The sequence below is a fragment of the Diospyros lotus genome, chromosome 7 (assembly GCF_014633365.1).
Source record: "Diospyros lotus cultivar Yz01 chromosome 7, ASM1463336v1, whole genome shotgun sequence".
Classification (NCBI taxonomy): Eukaryota; Viridiplantae; Streptophyta; class Magnoliopsida; order Ericales; family Ebenaceae; genus Diospyros; species Diospyros lotus.
The window spans coordinates 20147990-20166111 of record NC_068344.1 but is presented as its reverse complement, the minus strand read 5'-3'; the positions used below and the strand labels follow the sequence as shown (position 1 = coordinate 20166111).

The 18122-nt window shown below is 39.3% G+C and overlaps 1 protein-coding gene across 1 annotated transcript in view; it reads left to right on the top strand.

Moving 5' to 3' along the window:
• The window catches only part of LOC127807007 (dihydrolipoyllysine-residue acetyltransferase component 1 of pyruvate dehydrogenase complex, mitochondrial), a 60597-nt gene that overhangs the window by 15537 nt on the left and 26938 nt on the right, over positions 1-18122 (top strand). Inside the window, exons 2-6 of the mRNA XM_052344668.1 lie at positions 14196-14246; positions 16162-16213; positions 16288-16318; positions 17746-17795; positions 17911-17955. Coding sequence (XP_052200628.1) covers positions 14196-14246; positions 16162-16213; positions 16288-16318; positions 17746-17795; positions 17911-17955 — 229 coding nt within the window. The remainder of the gene's footprint in view (positions 1-14195; positions 14247-16161; positions 16214-16287; positions 16319-17745; positions 17796-17910; positions 17956-18122) is intronic.

Here is an 18122-nt window from a genome sequence, read left to right as displayed (position 1 = left end):
CAAGAAGAACCTGCGCATACTCCTCTCTCCCTCTCATCCCAAGATAGAATAAAGTTGGCACTAAAAACTCACACCCAACCTCTATTTATACAGCATAGAGGCAGTAACAAAAAGTTATCTAGAAAATATCAGAAGTTACAAACAACTAACCGAATTAACAAATCTGCTAACTAACCCTTCTAGAAACAATCCTTCTAGACTGAAACAAGTGATGTACAAATGCTAACAGCTAAAGAAAACTCTCCCGAGATAACCCAAGCTAATATAATACAAGTGATTATAACACTGGAGATCTCACACTCTAATTTCTGGGCCATGGCTTCGTCCAAGAAGCTGTGGGTACTCCCATTGTCTATAAGTACCATCACTGGAACATTGTGGGCTCTTCCCTCCACCTTAATTATCTTGCTGTTGACTGATCCTTTAAGGGCGTGTAGAAAAATCTCCCATTTATCTTCTTCATCAGCTTCTGGGGTTACCTCTACCTCTTCCTCTTCTGCTTCTAATATCAACAGCTGCCTCTTGCACTTATGCCCAAAAAAGTATTTATCTCCGCACTTATAGCAGAGACTCGCCTAACGCCTTTGCTCCGTCAATCTTCCCTCATTAGCAGGGTTGGTAACTGTCGGAGGCAAGGCCAAGACTCCCTTGCCACCTTGCCCCGTATCCCTTCCAGTGACTTTGTTTCTTGCCTACCATCCGCCAGTGATTACCCTTTTAACTTGGCTCCTTTGTTTCTTCATCAGTGCCTCAATTGTCATTTCTTGCAGCCTTGCACTATTAGCGACTTGTTCCACTGTCCCTGGTTGCATCATTTTAACCATTGGTCTCACCTCATCCCCTAAACCATTGATAAAACTCGACACAAAATATTCTTCCGACAAGTGGGGTTGATGCACCACCATCAAAGACCTCAGCTCCTCAAATTTGAGCTAATAGGCCTGCACTGTTCCCTCTTGCTTGAGCTTATTAAATTCCTTGATCACGTCCCTCAAACTCTTGTCTCCAAACCTCGTACAGAGGTTTCTTGCAAATACATTCCATGGGCTCCCCTTTTTGGTCGCAAGCCATCCTTGGAACTAGGCGTCCCCCGCCTCATTCAGGTACAGGTAAGCAGATGCCAGAATGACTTTTTGTTGTTCTTGAACTTGGTATAGCATAAACATTCTTTCGCACCTCCTTATCCACCATCTCGAGTTCTCTCCATCAAATAATGGAATGTCCAATTTAGGCACAGGGAAGTTCGGCTAATTCCGACGAGCCTGAGCTCCGGGCCTCCTCCCCATCGTGCTTTCCTCCATCATCTTCGGTTCTAATTCAAATTCCAACATTCCAGCATGCGGAGGCTCCATCCCTACCCCAAGAAGGATCGGTTCTGTTCTATCCTTGGGAGGAAACTTCGTTGAAAGCCTCACTGGTTGCTGAGATGCGAACATCCTTACAAATTGTTGCATCTGTTCCATCAATTGTCCCCTCAACAGAGCACTCTGCTCCCGGTTTTCTTCTCGCCATCTTTCCATTGCTTGGGTAATTCAATTATCCACCCCTACTCCTACTAAGGATTCGAGAGTACCCATTCTGGTTTGCATTTCAGCCATGGATGTCGCAACTTGCTGTAGCTGGTTCTCCATTTGTTTCATCCTCATTCCATCCGCCATTGCGAGGTTACACCACAGCTCCAAGCATTTCCCAAGACGCCGCTCTAATACCAAAATGTCAACTCCCAAGGATCTAACCCGTAATTCCTTCATTCAACAAGCTGTTCGAAGGAGAGAGAGATAGAATAGGAGAGAGAATGTTTAGAATTTGTTGGAATAAATTGCATATCCGTCAGTGGAAGGAACTAGCTGTATATATAGCTGGATTCTCTTCCCCATGTGTGAGTAACTACTTACAGCAGGGGAATGTACAATCTGCCCAAAGCAACAACAAACTTTGTACCCCCCTATAGCATATTCTACTAATTTGCTATTTCTCCCTTCCTATTACATTTAATTACTATATCACCCCCTCTTGCTACATGGATCATGACATCCCTTCAGTGGATTCGGCTTATTAAACTGACTTCCAGTTCTTTGAATTGCTTCATAATCACTTGAAAAATTCCTAAAAATTCCAAAATTACTTTATTTTATTTTGGGGTGTTACACATGTAGTGTAGGGAGTAGATTGGATGAAGGGAGTGAGTCCAATCAATTTCAATTTCAATAAGATGACAGTGTCCCTTGAAAATGAGGGAAAGAGGGTAGTTCTCCAAGGCTGTAACAGTTGTTTCGGAAAAGGATGTCAGTGGCACAACTATTCTCAATTGAAACAAGGGAGGAACTAGAAAGCTATGGAGACTTGGAGGGGAAAAGCTCAATGACTAGCCATAGACAGCCTCAAGCCTCATGGTAGGCACATGAATTGACCCTACTTGATCTATTACTGGTTGAATATCAGGACCTTTTTGTAGAGCCTAAGTCTCTTCCACCCGAGAGACCATTGGACCATTCTATACCCCTTCAACCAATCATTGAATCAGTCAATATCAAATCCTATAGATACCCTCCCAAACTTAAAACAGAAATTGAAAGACTGGTTAGGGACATGTCTCAATCAATGATTAGACCCAGCCATAGTGCTTTTGCCTCACCCGTCATTTTGGTAAAAAAAAAAATGATGGCACTTGACGCTTTTGTGTTCATTATAGACAACCAAACGCTATTACCATCAAGGATAAATTCCCAATTCCTATCATAGAAGACCTGCTTGATGAACTCAAACACGCCTCCATATTCTCTAAACTTGACCTATGGTCAGGCTACCAACATATAAGAATGAACCCGATCGATATCCCAAAGATCGCTTTTAAAACACACTGTGGTCATTATGAATTTACCGTGATGCCTTTTGGCCTTACTAACGCCTCGGCAATGTTTCAAGCCCTTATGAACCATATTTTTGAACCTTATCTCAAAAAATTCATGCTGGTCTTTTTTTACGACATCTTGATATATAGCTCCTCCTTCAACCAACACCCAAAGCATCTTAGGACTACTTTTGAGGTCCTGCGATTCAACTGGTTGTACCTCAAGAGGTCTAAATGTGTCTTTGCACAAACTCAAATTGAGTACTTGGGACATATTATATCCAGTGTTGGACTTGGCACGGGTCCTAAGAAAATTGAGGCAATAACAGCATGGCCGAAGCCCACTAACATCGGAGCATTAAGGTTATTCTTGGGGATCATCGGGTACTATAGAAAATTTGTGAAGAATTATGGGTTGATCAACAAACTTGCCAAACCATTAACAAAACAATTGAACAAGGATGGATTCAAATGGGATCAAAGGGTAGAGAAGGCATTTGAGCAACTTAAGAAGGCCATGAGTGAAGTGCTAGTGCTTGGGCTACCAAATTTTAGCAAGACTTTCACTCTTGAGACGGATGCTAGTAATGTGAGGATAGGGGCAGTCTTATCTCAAGAGGGTAGACCATTAGCTTTCGTTAGCTAGGCTCTAGCTTTAAGGCATCAAGGGCTCAACATTTATGATAAGGAGTTTTTGGCAATGTTAATGGTTTTGGATAAGTGGAGACACTACTTAGAGGACAATTCATTATCAAAACAGACTGCGGAAGCCTCAAGTTTCTATTGCAACAGAGTTTACATTCACACCTATAAAAGAATGGGATGGCCGAATTAATGGGACTAGACTATGTAATACAATTCAAAAGGGGCAAGGACAATGTGGCTGTAGATGCCTTATTTCGCTGCTAAGAGGAAAGTATGATAGCTGCTATCACCCTAGTAGTTCTTGATTGGTTTCAAGAAGTGACAAGAGTTATCAGAAGGATACATGGGCAAAGGAACTACTAGAGCAGCTTAGCGTTAGTGGAGATAGTAAACTGGGCTATGTCCTAACCAACGAGTTGATAAGGTACAAAGGCAGGCTGGTGAGTGGGGAGTGTGAGGCACTAAAGAACCAGATTCTTTAGTTATTACATGGATCCCCACTGGGGGTACACTCCGATATACAAAATACATACCGAAGGGTTAAGCAAGTCTTCTATTGGCTGTAGCTTAAGAAGTTTGTGATGGTGTATGTGATGAATTGTGATGTTTGTAAGAAATGTAAACACAAGATAGTGGCTCAACCTAGCCTACTATAGCCTATAGCCATTCTGGAGAAAGCATGGATTAATGTGACCATGGATTTCATTGAGGGGTTATCAAAGTCTGAGGGTAGAGACTGTATTTTGGTGGTGGTCGATCGGTTTACAAAATTCAGTCACTTGGTTTATCTCACCCCTTTACAGCTCAAGATTGTCACATTCCTACGGTTAGTTAGGATGGTGATAGGAATTATGAGAGAAATCAGAATTGAAGAAGGGGGGAAATTAGTAGAAAGAGGGAGAGATATTGAGAGAAAGGGGGGAGAAACTAGAGGGAGATTGGGGAGAAATCTTAGCGAGAGAAATGAGAGTTTCATTCATTCAAATTAACCATCCTTCCATCCTCTCTAGCTGTGGCTTATATAGCCTCACAGCATTGCACATGCACCCATGTGCAGTCACGACAATGACTATAACTGCCTATAGCCAAAACAATTAGATATAACAAAAAGAAGAGAGGAAATTACAAAGTATAGTAATGCATGTAAGCTAAATACTATTATATTTCCTACTCTATCCTTGGGGATCCTCGGGGTCATGACAAAGATGTTGCTAGAGTTTTCTTGGATAATGTGGTAAAGTTGCATGGGGTTCCACAGTCCATCATATCTGATAGAGATAAGGTATTTACTAGTTTGTTTTGGAGGGAATTATTATGATCCATGGGCACTAAGTTATGCATGTCTATTGCCTATCATACAGGGACAGGTAGACAATCAGAGAGGGTCAATTAGTGCCTAGAATCATACTTAAGATGCCTATGTTTCCTACAACTAAAAGAGTGGTACAAGAGGTTATCCATAGCTCAGTGGTGGTATAATTCCAGCCACCACAATTCAATTAAGATGACTCCCTTTGAAGCCTTATATAGATACAAACTAGCCCTTCTACTAGCTATTGGGGAACATACTACAGTGGCAGTTGTTGAGACATATATGCAACAGAGACAAGACATCCTAACACTGTTGAAAACGGATTTGGCTAAGGCACAAAATAGGATGAAACAAATGGCAGATAGCAGGCGTAGTGAAAGGGAATTACAGAAGGAGAGGAAGTATACCTGAAGTTGAGCCATCCACACCTCAAAGCCCTATCTTGGCAACTAGTGTCTAAGTTGAGCCCCAAGTTTTATGGGCCTTCCTAGTGCTTGCAAGGGTAGGATAATCGGCCTACCATTTGCAGTTATCGGAGGGATCTCAAATACACCCGGTATTCCACATCTCCCTACTCAAGGAGGGTGTTGGAACACAAGTGGCCAGCCCATCCCTTCCTCCTAACCTTAGGGAGGAAGCAGATTTGGTAACACCTACTGCCATCCTGGATAGGCGGATCATCTACAAGCAAGGAGCCCCCATCACCCAGGTGCTGGTCAAATGGTTGTCACCTCACTCGGACAACAACACTTGGGAATATCTCCTAGATCTCCTAAGGCAGTTTCTCAACTCGTTTAGCCTATTACACTTTTCTTGAGGACAAGAAATTGCTGAAGGAGGGGGAAGTTGTCACGTACTTAGGCTGATATGTCTTTATTTTTGTAAAGGGAATTAGCATACTGGAGGAATGTTCTAGTAGTGCAAGTTGTACTGATTCTAGAAGATTGGCAACTGTTTTTGGCGCCAATCCAAGCTGAGGCAGTATAAAAAGAGTCTGACCCAGCCATTTGAAGTCACGGAAATAATACAGATCAGTCAATTTCCCTCCTCAAATTCTCTCTTTCTCGCTCCTTTTTCTCTGATTTTCCCCCTCATTTCTCTAATTCTCACCCTTCCCCCTCAAATTCCCGCCTAATTCTCTCTCAAATAGCAGAGAATTACCCAAGTCAGATCTAGGATCTGACAGATAGTTATGCTAATAACTGGCCTGCACAAATAATCAAGTGCTAGGTAATGTCAGCAAACCCTATGTCTGCAATCCTACATCTTGCATCTGCTTTCCTAGTGTTAGGTACTGAGATAGATTGTGTAAATGTATCAAATGGGTAAATTTGCTATAACTGCATATAATTTAACCATTTCCAAGGTTATAATTTGTGTCAAAAACATCAATCACCCTTGCATAACATGCTGTTGAGCTGCCCTATTTTTTTGGATGATTTCTTCTTTGCCTCAAAAATAACCTACAAGCCTTAATAAACAACAACACAGCAAGCCCTAATCCCACTAGGTGGCTACAGACTTTTACAAACATTAAAATTATTTTGTCAAATACAAAGGTTTAGGATCTTTCGCCTAAAAGAGAAACAATACCTACTTGCTCGATGTCTATCTCATATCCAAAACGTTATAAATCTGTGTCTCATATCCACATCAAGCACATTCAGCAATCTGTATCTCAATAGAGTGAAAATGTGGTGGTAAATGATTACAACATGTATAATAATATAGATATCCTTAATAGCAATTTAAAGGAATACATGTGACATTTCTTAATTTTCAATCAACATGGGCATTATGCCATGTCCAACTACAATTGACTAATAATCAGTGCAAACATTGTGTGAAATAATCTAATTCCAATTCTTTTAAGCAAGGTTAAGTTAAAGATAATTTATAGATTGTCATAACCTCATTACGCAAGTGTAGTTGTCCCAGTAATTAATTCATCCTAATTCTTGAGTGTATTCCATTTGGCATGTCCGTGATTGAGTTAAAAGATTAAAATGGGTGGGACTTAGATTTGAGTAAGACCATTTGACATGTTCACTAATTGGTTAGATTTGAATCAGACCATTGGAACTGACAAACTTGATTGTTACTTTACACATTCCCATATTGTGCCACTTAGGCTTGCAAGGCCTCAGGGGATACTGTTTAAAACCTTGGTTTGCTTATAAAAGTTATCTACATTGAAGGATTAAACATATGAGCACTATGTATAAGCTTAACTTGAAGGATAACATGTTGGAAGGACTAATATAAACATTTTACCAGGTTTGTAAAAGAATAGGTTTCTATAAGGAAATGTGGCCATGCAGCTTTTAGAAACCTTTTGGCTAGCAAGAGGACAAAAAGTGCTTCCATAGTGAAATATAAGAAATAGACATTAGAAAATTAACAATAACATATCAAGTCTCGATCCCACTAGGTGGGGTTGGCTACATGAATTCTAACTTGCTAATCATCTCTCTTTTTGACCATATCTTCTATAAATTTTATATCATACCTAAGAGTCTACTAACTTTTTCTTGGTCTTTCTCTATCTTTTTTGCTAAAGACTTCTTTCATTCTGTCCACTCTCCTCACATGAGCCTCCATCACTCTTCTTCTCACATGATCAAATCATATTGTGTCTTCAATATGAGTCACAAAAAAGGTTATTGCAAATAATCTCATTTTTAATTCTATCCTCCCTTGTATGGTTGTACATCCATCGTAACATTCTCCATTATGCTCATATTTTGCTCATGTTGGTGCTTTATTGCTCATCATTTCATGCCACACAACGAAGCTACTCTTGTAATTGTCCTATAAAATTTTCCTTTTAGATTTAACAAAATTTTACAATCATATAAAACATTAGGCACACTTTTCCATTTTAACCACCCTACCTTAATTCTATGGATAACATCTTCATTTATCTAGAAATAGAAATTAGAAAGATGAGTGAGATAAGGAGAGGATGAGAGTATGTGTGTGAAACTTAGGCGGGCAGACCTCACCTCAGTTTTTAGGTACTCATGCCGAAGAGAAACTATCTTACCCATCCCCATTAAACAAATTTTCTGACTGTTCCAATGCAAAGCTAAATAAATGAAGTGTGTAGGACTTTGGCTTGCCAGCCATGTGGCCCAATCCTGTAAACCATTCAATCCAATTTGGTGGACTTCTTTACAAATCTACCAATCTGGCTCATAACACATAATGAAGCCCTAAAACATGTCTATTATATATCCAAAAACCTCATTTAGCAATTTATTGTTTGCTTCTCTAAGTAGAACCTAAATATGATAGCCCAGCAGCAAACTATTACAGGGAACATAAAGTAGCCTGCAAAAAGAGTTTAATTAAGTAGATCACTTGTAAAGGTTTTGTTGTATGGCATGGTGAATTGAGTTCTGCGGACTGGTGGTATTTCCAAAACATGGCCTCTATGATTGTCAATTCAGCAAAATTCCTCTGTGGTGAGCTGGTTGTAGAGTGCTTGCCTTGAAGCTCGACTAATGCTAGTTTAGTTGGAGGGTAGCCTAGCCTAATTGTTCTCTGTTTAACTTATGCATCCACAGTCTTTTTTCTGTTTCAGTGAAGCTGCCTTCATGGTTAAGAGCATAGTTACCAAGAATGCGGTATGTTCTGAGTCGTGCTACGTATGGGGTACATTAGTATGCTTATTTTGTGATATGAAGGGCATAGGCTTAACTGGTTTGTTATTTTGGGTCATGGTATGCTTTATAGTTGTACTTGGGTCAAAATTAGTTGGATTGATACTTTGTTTTTATGGAAGCTGGTTTTTGTTTTGTTCCTTTTTATGACAAGGTTTTGTTACCATGGAAACAAGGTCAGGTTTGAATATAATTCAAATGCAATAAGTGAGGCAGACAGTCTTTCTTTTCTCTGACTTAGAGTTTCTTCCCTAGTTTTAAATTGTTTTAACTGACTTATGTACTGCTCGGGATCCCCATTCTCGGGGACCTGGATCATGTTCCTTGGGATCGTAGGATGCAAAAAGAACCACAATCTAGAACGCTCGATCCAGATTGTTGTTCCGGGGGGATAGGAGAAAACCCAGTAACTATGGCTAAGAGGTTACAATTAGGCACCTGCATTCTTTTCCAAGTATATGATCACCTAAGATATAAGTATGAGAAAATAATTATGAGAGAAAAACCTAAGAGATTAGTCTCTCTTAGTTTGTTTCTTATTTATAATAAATATAACGGGCCTTAAACACCTACGGACTTATCCTATGGGCTTAATCTAATTTCAAATAAAACAAACACATATAATAATTACAGTATATACAATTATACTAATAATTCTAACACTTCCCCTCAAGCTGGAGCATAGATAAAATATGCACAAAGTTTGTTACAAATATATTCCACTCGAGGATCCTTTAGAGACTTCGTGAAAACATTTGCAAGTTGATCATTGGAGTTAATAAACTCTGTAATAATAACACCTTCAATCAGTTTTTTTCTAATAAAGTGACAGTCGATTTCAATATGCTTAGTTCGCTCACGGAACACTGAATTGGAAGCAATGTGTAAGGCAACCTGATTATCACAAACAAGCTTCATAGGAGACATTTCACAAAACTTGAGTTCTTGCAGGAGTTGTTTAAGCCAAATGAACTCACAAGTTGCATTAGCCATAGCCCGATACTTTGCCTCTACACTAGATCTAGCTACTACATTTTGTTTCTTATTTTTCCAAGAAATTAGATTTCCTGCCACAAGAACACAATACCCAGAGGTTGATCGACAATAAAAAAAAGATCCTGCCCAATCTGTATCTGCATAAGAACAAATATCTATGTGTCCCTTATTCTCATAGAGTAGCCCTTTACCTGACGCTCTTTTGATATATCTCAGAATTTGGATAACAGCATCCTAGTGAGAATCACATGGAGAATTGAGAAACTGACTGACTACATTCACATCAAAAGCAATGTCGAGACAAGTGATTGCTGTCATGACCCTAGGGTTTAGCTAAGGTCTAGGAAGGAATTTGGATAAGAATTAGAGGAAGGAAGAGCAGAAAGGGAGGGAAAGGAAGTACAGAACAGAATTGAGGGAGAGAGAGAGAAGCCGTGGGAGAGTATTGAGAGAGGGAATTGAGATTCAAATCATTCATTAAAACCCCTTTCTCTAACTACTCAAGCCTATTTATAGGCTTACAATTGAAGATGCTAACAACAACAACATAAAATGCAACTAATGCAACCAATAAGGAAAACACATGACATGTATTACTAATATATCATTGGGGTTCCTTGGGGTCATGATAATCTCCACCCCTTCAAACAATTCTTGTCCCCAAGAATTGATAGTTGTTGACCCCATTACTCAGCCGATTCCAGCCTTAGCAATCTAATTTTTTGTTTGCCTTTTCTTGTGCTTATCTCGTATCTTCCTTTTCTTTTGCCTTTTTGTGTCTTTTTCTTCAAAAACATCAGTACTATGACTTGATGCAACAGCAAGTCCAACCATCCCTCTCATTCTGATTTCCATTGAGAATGGTTCCAATTGATCCGTTATAGCTACAACCATATCATTTCCAATCATAGAAAGGAATTCCAACTTCGTTGCAGGCCAAAATCTGATTTGGCATTGTAGCTCTCCAACTGAAAGAGGAATAATCAAAACAACAAGAGTTTTGTTCCCCTCGACAAAAATTTCGTTGTAATCTTCAAACTCCGAGATTAGTGTAGTCATATCCTCTTTCTTCTTCACAACCTCTTCTCCTTCCTTATCTTCAATAGAGACTTCCTGGACCTCCATGTCAACTATCCCTTCTCCAATATCCAAACTTCTGAACCGCGTGGCAGCAGCCTCCTTTTCCCTCATCCTTTGAACCACATGGTTGTTCTCCTGCTTAGTTAGTTTTAATTGCTCCTTTTCTACTAGAATTAATACCTGTAAATGATCCACATCCTTTGAAGTAACAACAAGACTATCACTCATAGCCGCTGCAGGATTGTGCAAGTCCTCAGCCTCCTGCTTCTTCCATTGGTCCAAGTCCTTGTTGTGTGGCTGTCTTTCATCATTGGCATGGAACCTATCAGCAATGTCATCCTCATCTTCCGAAGCCACTCCATCAGCTTCCTACAAATATAAGCTGTGATTTTCGCTAATATTCATGTTTGATCTCTCTTTATTGCTGGAGTTTTCAGTTATAATTGGCCGGTCCAGCTCCAAATTTTCCTCAAATTCCTGCTGGTCATAATTTGCAGCCTTAGAAACTCCCTCAATCAGTTGGCTGCCCTTAATATAACTGTTAGGCTGCAACTCTTGCTTTCTAAAAATGGCTTCCAAGGCGAGTTCTTGTAGCCTTGCTCTCTCGGCTGCCTCTTTCACAGTTGTTGGCATTATCATCCTGACCATTAACCTCAGTTTGTCCTTCAAACCACTAACAAATCTTGATACAAAATAGTGCTCCGTCAGAGCTAGCTGATCACTCTACAATAGAGACCTTAACTCCTCAAATCTATCCTAATAATCTGTCACCGATCTCTCCTGACTTAATTTGTTGAACTCCTCAGTCACCTTAATCATGTTCTTCTTCATCCCAAATTGGTCATGTAAATTTCCAGCAAGATCAGTCCACCTAATCTCCCCTTGCCTAGACATTGGAGTATGATTGGAAGTGTGGGAAGATGAACATCTTACCTGAATTTCCGATTTCAAGCCCGGTAGTTCCTTTGCCTCTTGCAAGCCATAGGTCATAGGAAAGGTGCCTTGGCTGGGCAGAATTGGATCAGCTACTACTTGGGGAGGAAACTTCGGTGATAACCGGAATTGAGGTGGCGAAGACAGCATGTTAAACATGTTGTTGATCCGCTGGACATGTTGCTCCATCACCTCCCGATGCCTCTCCAAGTCTCTCCGCATTCCTTCTTGAGAGGCAGCTATATCCTCCCTCATGTTTTCTCTGCTGGCTGCATTGTCCTTCAGGCCATGGGTCATTGCCTCCTGCATTACCTTGGATTCCTTAGCTTCCGAATTCAGCCTCTTAAAATGATCAACAGCCTCCAAATCCATTGCCGAGTCCACCTCAAACAATCTACTAGCTCTGAACGGTTTCAGACAACCCGTTCTAAGCCATTTCGGAAACCTGCCACGTAACTTTTGAACCCCACACTTCCCCCTCGCAATCACTTTCGTAGTGCAACACTGAAATTGAACTTATGTTGCACACTTACTTCCGAAAATCTCTGACCTAACAGCTTCGATCAGTTTTCAAGAAATGGTAGGCTTCTACAGTTCGCCTGAGAATTTTGTCTCAACAGATGTCTGCCTGAGTTCCAGCCAACAAACAATCAACTTCCCCCTGAGTTCGAGTTCAGAATTCAAGCTGCCAGCTCTCAATTTCATTGACTCGCCCTTCACATGCAGCAACTTAGATCTGAAATTCCGTTCCCAATTGCTCCTGCCTTTTGCCTCAACCACATGTAGCGAGTTTGCTGGAATCAAACTGATTTAAGGCTAGCCCCAGCAAAGTCGGCACTCAATCACCATCCACCGTCTTGCTTTTGAAGCAACTTCCGTTGCGTAACTCCTCCTTACCTGATTTGATTCCGTCACTGAGAGCAATAGCCTATGGCCGCATGCAGATCACGATCCTCATGTTCTATATCAGATTCATTGCAGATTCTAGCATCGCCTGGATTCTTATGGTAATCGCTTGTAATCGCCCAAGCCTGCGTCCACTTCCAACCACACCACCCTGAACTACCTTCAGATTCTCTCAGAGTCACTGTCGGAACTCACCTAGCTACTTCGTCTCCAATTCCGAGCCAAAATTGCTTTGCTTGGCTTCGCCACTTACAACTAATCTATAATCGACCGCCTTCCTTACTCACTGGAATCTCAATCGAAATCATTGGGGTTCCGCGCTCGCCCAGACCTTTTTCGTGCCTTCAAGTCCACCAAAAGTTAGTCGAAGGACTCACCTGGTCTGCTTTCACACCTTGTCTCTTTTAGTCACGTTCCTTGTTGTCAAGAGTCCCTTCAGTACGCTTCAATTTCCGTATCGTCCGAACAACAACATTCGCTCCCTACGTTCGCTTCAATTTCCGAATCATTGGAACAACGTTCAATTTCGAATCATCACCAGACTCGAAGTGATTCATCGATCGCCTTCCGCCATTCCGAAATACTGAAGTGGGCCTAGGTCTTTGGTCTGAAAATGCTGATGTAGACGTTCCTTCAGTTTCTGTATTCCAACTTGATCACTCCTTGTGATAACAATGTCATCTTGATAAACAACATGGTAGATACATAAGGAAGAAGAATGGCGATAGAAAATCGAATGATCAGCTTCACTTTGAGTGAGACCAAAGGTTTGAACCATAGTGTTGAACCTGCTAAACCATGTCTGTGGAGATTGTTTTAGACCATAGGGAGATTTCTTGAGTTTGCAGACTACATTGGACTCCTCCTGAGCAACAAAACTAGTTGATTGCTCCATATATACCTCTTCTTGTAAATCACCATGAAGAAAGGCATTTTTAATATCGAGCTGATAGAGTGGCCAATGATGCGTGGCAGCCAGAGAGAGAGAGAGGCAAACAGAGGCCATTTTTGCAACAGGAGAGAAGATATTGTTGTAATCCAGCCCATAGATCTGTGTACATCCTTTGGCAACCAAGTGGGCCTTAAGACATTCATAGGTAAGTGAGGAGAAAAGAAGTTCATTACCACACTGTGGCGCCAGAATCTATAATCTAAGGACCAATAGATGAGCCTTGAGCAACACAAGCAACGGGATTACCAAGATGAAACTGCTAGGTGGCCTGAAACTTCAGGAAGACATCATACTCAACTGCAGACATAGGTACCAATTGCGAACCTGGTGAAGATTGAGCAGGACTAGAATCACTCTGAAATATATGAGCTACACTAGTAGATGATGCAGGTGGAGCAGCTGGCCGACAATGGGGTTTTGGTATGGGCAGTGACGGTGATGGCTAGGGTTTGAAGGTGCTGGAAAAAGATATACAGCGATAGCTACGATTTTTCTCACCGGTGGCTCTGATATCTTGTGAGAAAATAATTATGAGAGAAAAACCTAAGACATTAGCCTCGCTTAAGTTGTTATTTATAATAAGCATAACGAGCTTTAAACACCTACGGGCTTAATCTAATTAAAAATAAAACACATACATATAATAATTACAATATATACAATTATACTAATAATTCTAACAATAAGCTTTGGTTGCTTCTTCTTTTTTTGGTTCTTCTTTTATGATAAGATAACAGCTGTTGCTCCTTTATTCATTTGTTGTATATTAAAATATATTTTTGTGTCAACATGGTGTGTTTATATTTTTGTGTATTCATATTAACTTCCTTGTTCAATATGAACTTCTTGCTGCAGCACATGCAGTTTGCAACAATCTTTTGTTAATGCTGATGCTGCACTATTAAGGTTTGCTTCCATAGCCTTCTCATTTGTAGTAACTGGCTGACATGATATCAGTCACCTATTTATCTGCTTTATCTGTTAATGTGAATACTTTTTGGCCCTAAGGTTATTCTTCTGTAATTCTCCCTAACTTCTATTTATATTTATGAAGTAGAGTTTCCCCCTCCCCCTCATTTAACTGTTGCAACTTTTTTTTTTTTTTTTTTCATTTTTGTTAATATGGTAACTTGAATAGGTTACTTGTGTTTGTAGCAACAGCGTATCAAGGCTTAATCACCACTTTGTAGGTCAATTACATGAATTCTAACTCATTAGTCATTTCTATAATTCTATCGATGGCCTTATCTTTTGTAAGGCCCTTATATCATACCTAAGGGTCTTCCACTAAATTTTTTCTTGGTCCTCCCCTACCTATTTTGCTAAAGACTTGTTTCATTCCGTTCTTCTTTTCTCACAAGAGCCTCTATTGGTCTTCTTCTTGCATGATGAAGCCATTTTTATCATGCTTCAGGCATCTTATCTTTAGTAGTCACTCCAACTTTATTATGAATGACCTCATTTTTAATTTTATCTTTTCTTGTATGACCTCATATCGATCGTAACACCATCCCTGATATGTTCATATTTTGCACATGATGGTTTTTTAGTGTCCAATATTTTATGTTATACAAAAATGCTGGTCTTGTAACCTCTTATAAATTTTTCTTTTAGCTTTAAAACAATCCTACTATCACATAAAACGTGAGATGCACTTTTTCATTTTGACCATCTTATCTTAAATCTATGGGAATCAATTTGTAAATAGGATGGGAAATCAGTTTGTAAAGAATCTTGGCAGGTATATCAAATTGGCTCACTCAACCAACCTGGCCTTGCTTAGTAGCTTGAAACCATTAGTTACTCAAATCCTAGCCATGGTGTAGCGGTTTTCTGATTTTGCTCTTGAAACAAGGTTACCTTGATTTTGATCCTACTTTTCTGTCCCAAGTAAGTGAATGAAACAATCAGAGAACTAGCCTATTTGCAGATTGGATGATTACTTGTGTCCAGCTGCTAGAAGAAATAATTCAACTTAAAATTTACAAAAGTGTTTTTGTATCTTTGTGAAGCAATAAAGTTATAGTTCTTTTCCCCATTCATAGAGCTACTTAATCAAAAATTAGGAGATCTAAGATTAGTTCTGTCTCATTTCTATACAAACTCGAATTAAGTCATTGCAAATTGCAAATCAACAAATTCAGGAGTTGCTGATTCAAACTGATTCCAAAATGGGCCAGGATGGCCAAATGTAACCTGTTCATGCTTGGGTTGGTTAATATTTAGTATTTATTGCTTGGCTCCAGCTTGAGTTCAATATTGTACATTTTTCTTTTTCATTCTTGATTGGTTGGAAGCATTGATTTGATGCTTGACTTATTAGTATCCATTTCATTCTCAACTCAACTGTCTTGAGAGAGCACAATCCCCTATGTTATTTTGAAGTGTAATAAATAATATACAAACAAGATCTGGATGAGCCAAAGTCAAGCTGTTTGGTTCAGTTGACAGCCCTAGTTGAAGATGGAGCTATTCATGAAAATTAAGGCTATTGCCAAAATAAATAAATGGGCCCTTAATGGTTTCTGAAATTTATGAGTTCTACATATGAGACTTTAGCTCATCAATATTTTTCCTTCATTAAAAACCAGCACAATGTTAGAAAACAATCAAACTCCAATCAAGGTCCTTATGCTGTAGGGCAGACCCCTCCCATTGATCATGCCTTGTTACTTTGAAACCTTTATAGTAGCAGAAAAAATATTCCAGTGATCAAGCAAGGTGGGGCTTGTTGGTTGTTTGCTCATATACTGATTGGAACTAACTCAATGTGCTAAACTTTGGTTTCTCCTTGCCTTTCACTATTGATGATGTTTTTCAGGCCCTCTCCTTTCTCAACTTTGGTTGGAGTTCATCTTACTCCTAACCTGAAGGTAAGTCTTTAGGGTAAAGTACTATTTGTTCTTTCTTAACACATCTTTCTGTAATGACTCTTGTGATTTTGCAGTTAACCAGCATCAGATGCTTCTCATCTACAGGTACAAATTCTGCCATTGTGTTCTAATATCTAGTATCTAATTTACAATGTGAGCTTGCTTAATAATGTCTACCAATCAACTCCCCCTTCAGTATTAGACTCGTCTAGCCTCCAGCCGAGCTCTTGAAGCCTGTGTTTTTTTATGTTTTTCATGGTCAATTGGACAGTAGACTAGAAGTCAACTGTCCTACTGCAGCCACATTCCAGTCGACTACTGCCTTGTGCCTGCTACCCTCCACTCTTAAGCTTATACATAATTCTCATCCCACGTCACACAAACTGATGGCATAAGGGAAAATAACTTAAACATGGATTTAAGCATATGCATAAACATCTTCCATCATTTATAGTTGACTTTAATACATGAACATTATACACTGTGCTCCAAAAAAATATGTAAATAACTTATGCATCCTTTGCTCCCCTCATCTAGCTCTAGGCTGGTCTTCTTTCCTCTCCCTTCCATGGTCTGGAATATTTAAAATGCAATGCAAGAGAATGCATTCTCAATAAGGCATAGCGTATGCCATGCAATTCACATACTTAATGATAACATCGTGCATTTCATGAAGGCTGCCCATATGGTTTCGAGACTCATTCATCAGATGCACCCCTAGGTTCAAGACCTCTTTTCTGCCCCTTGGCATTGAGCTAGACTGGGTTCAAGCTGGTTGACATTACTGATCTAGTAGGGGCTGATAACTACTCATCTACTTTTAAGGCCGCCTAATCTGTATATTGGTCAGTAAAATCTTGATTTACCATTTCAAATCATAGTAGTAGTTGGACTCTCAACTTTTTCATTTGTGGGCGGAATGGTAAGTAATTATATCTATATATATGAGGCCTTTCTTTTGTTTTATATTGCCATCATAAAGTTCAACCAATATGTTTGGTTAGATTATGTGAGATCTTATATATATATATATATATATATTTGCGAGAATAAGTACTTAAGCAATGTAGATGCCAGAAATCCTCGAGTTACAATATGATATTGCTATATGTTTTTATTTCTGCAATTCAATCTTCACTTGGTCTCAGGATGATGCAAGCTTGTTGCATGCTAGGTCTCAGGTAGGTTTTCATGTTATCCTAGTTCAGGTTTCATCTGGTTTCAGGCTTTTAAGATCCATAACCATATTTCCACTTCTCAAATCCAATCCTAACCATCTTCTTTTTGTCTAAATTTCGTGATATATGATATTCCTATGTTACAAAATTGTTAGACCCTGTAAAAAAACTGATTCAAAATGTGAATTATTATACCTTTCTTTTTCTTTATGAGTACTGTACTGCTTATTTTTGCATGCAGGCATATTCATCCATGCATGTAAAAATTGGGTGCTTTTTCCCTTTTTCTTTCTTCTTTTTAATTTTTCCATGTAACTCAAATTCCTAATGCTAAATGCATTTTTCCAATTGCAGAAGGTCCTCCGCATACTGTAATTAGAATGCCAGCTTTGTCACCAACAATGGTAAATTTTATGGGGGGAAAGAATTAATCCCTAGTCATTTAAGACATAGTTTCTCTTGTTCAAGCTTCTTCCTTCATTTGGAATAAAATAATTGTTATGCTTGTCTCTTGTGCAGAGTCAAGGTAATATTGCAAAATGGAGAAAAAAAGAAGGAGATGAGGTCAGCTTGAGCAAAGATTGATATAATATTAGTTGTTGGATCAATTTTTCAGATTTAATATAATAATTAATTGGAGAAAATGAAGCTTTCCTCTTGGAAAAGCAGATGCCTGGTTGTTGATCATTGAGTATTTTCTTTTCTGTTTTCTAACTATTGATTGATCAAGC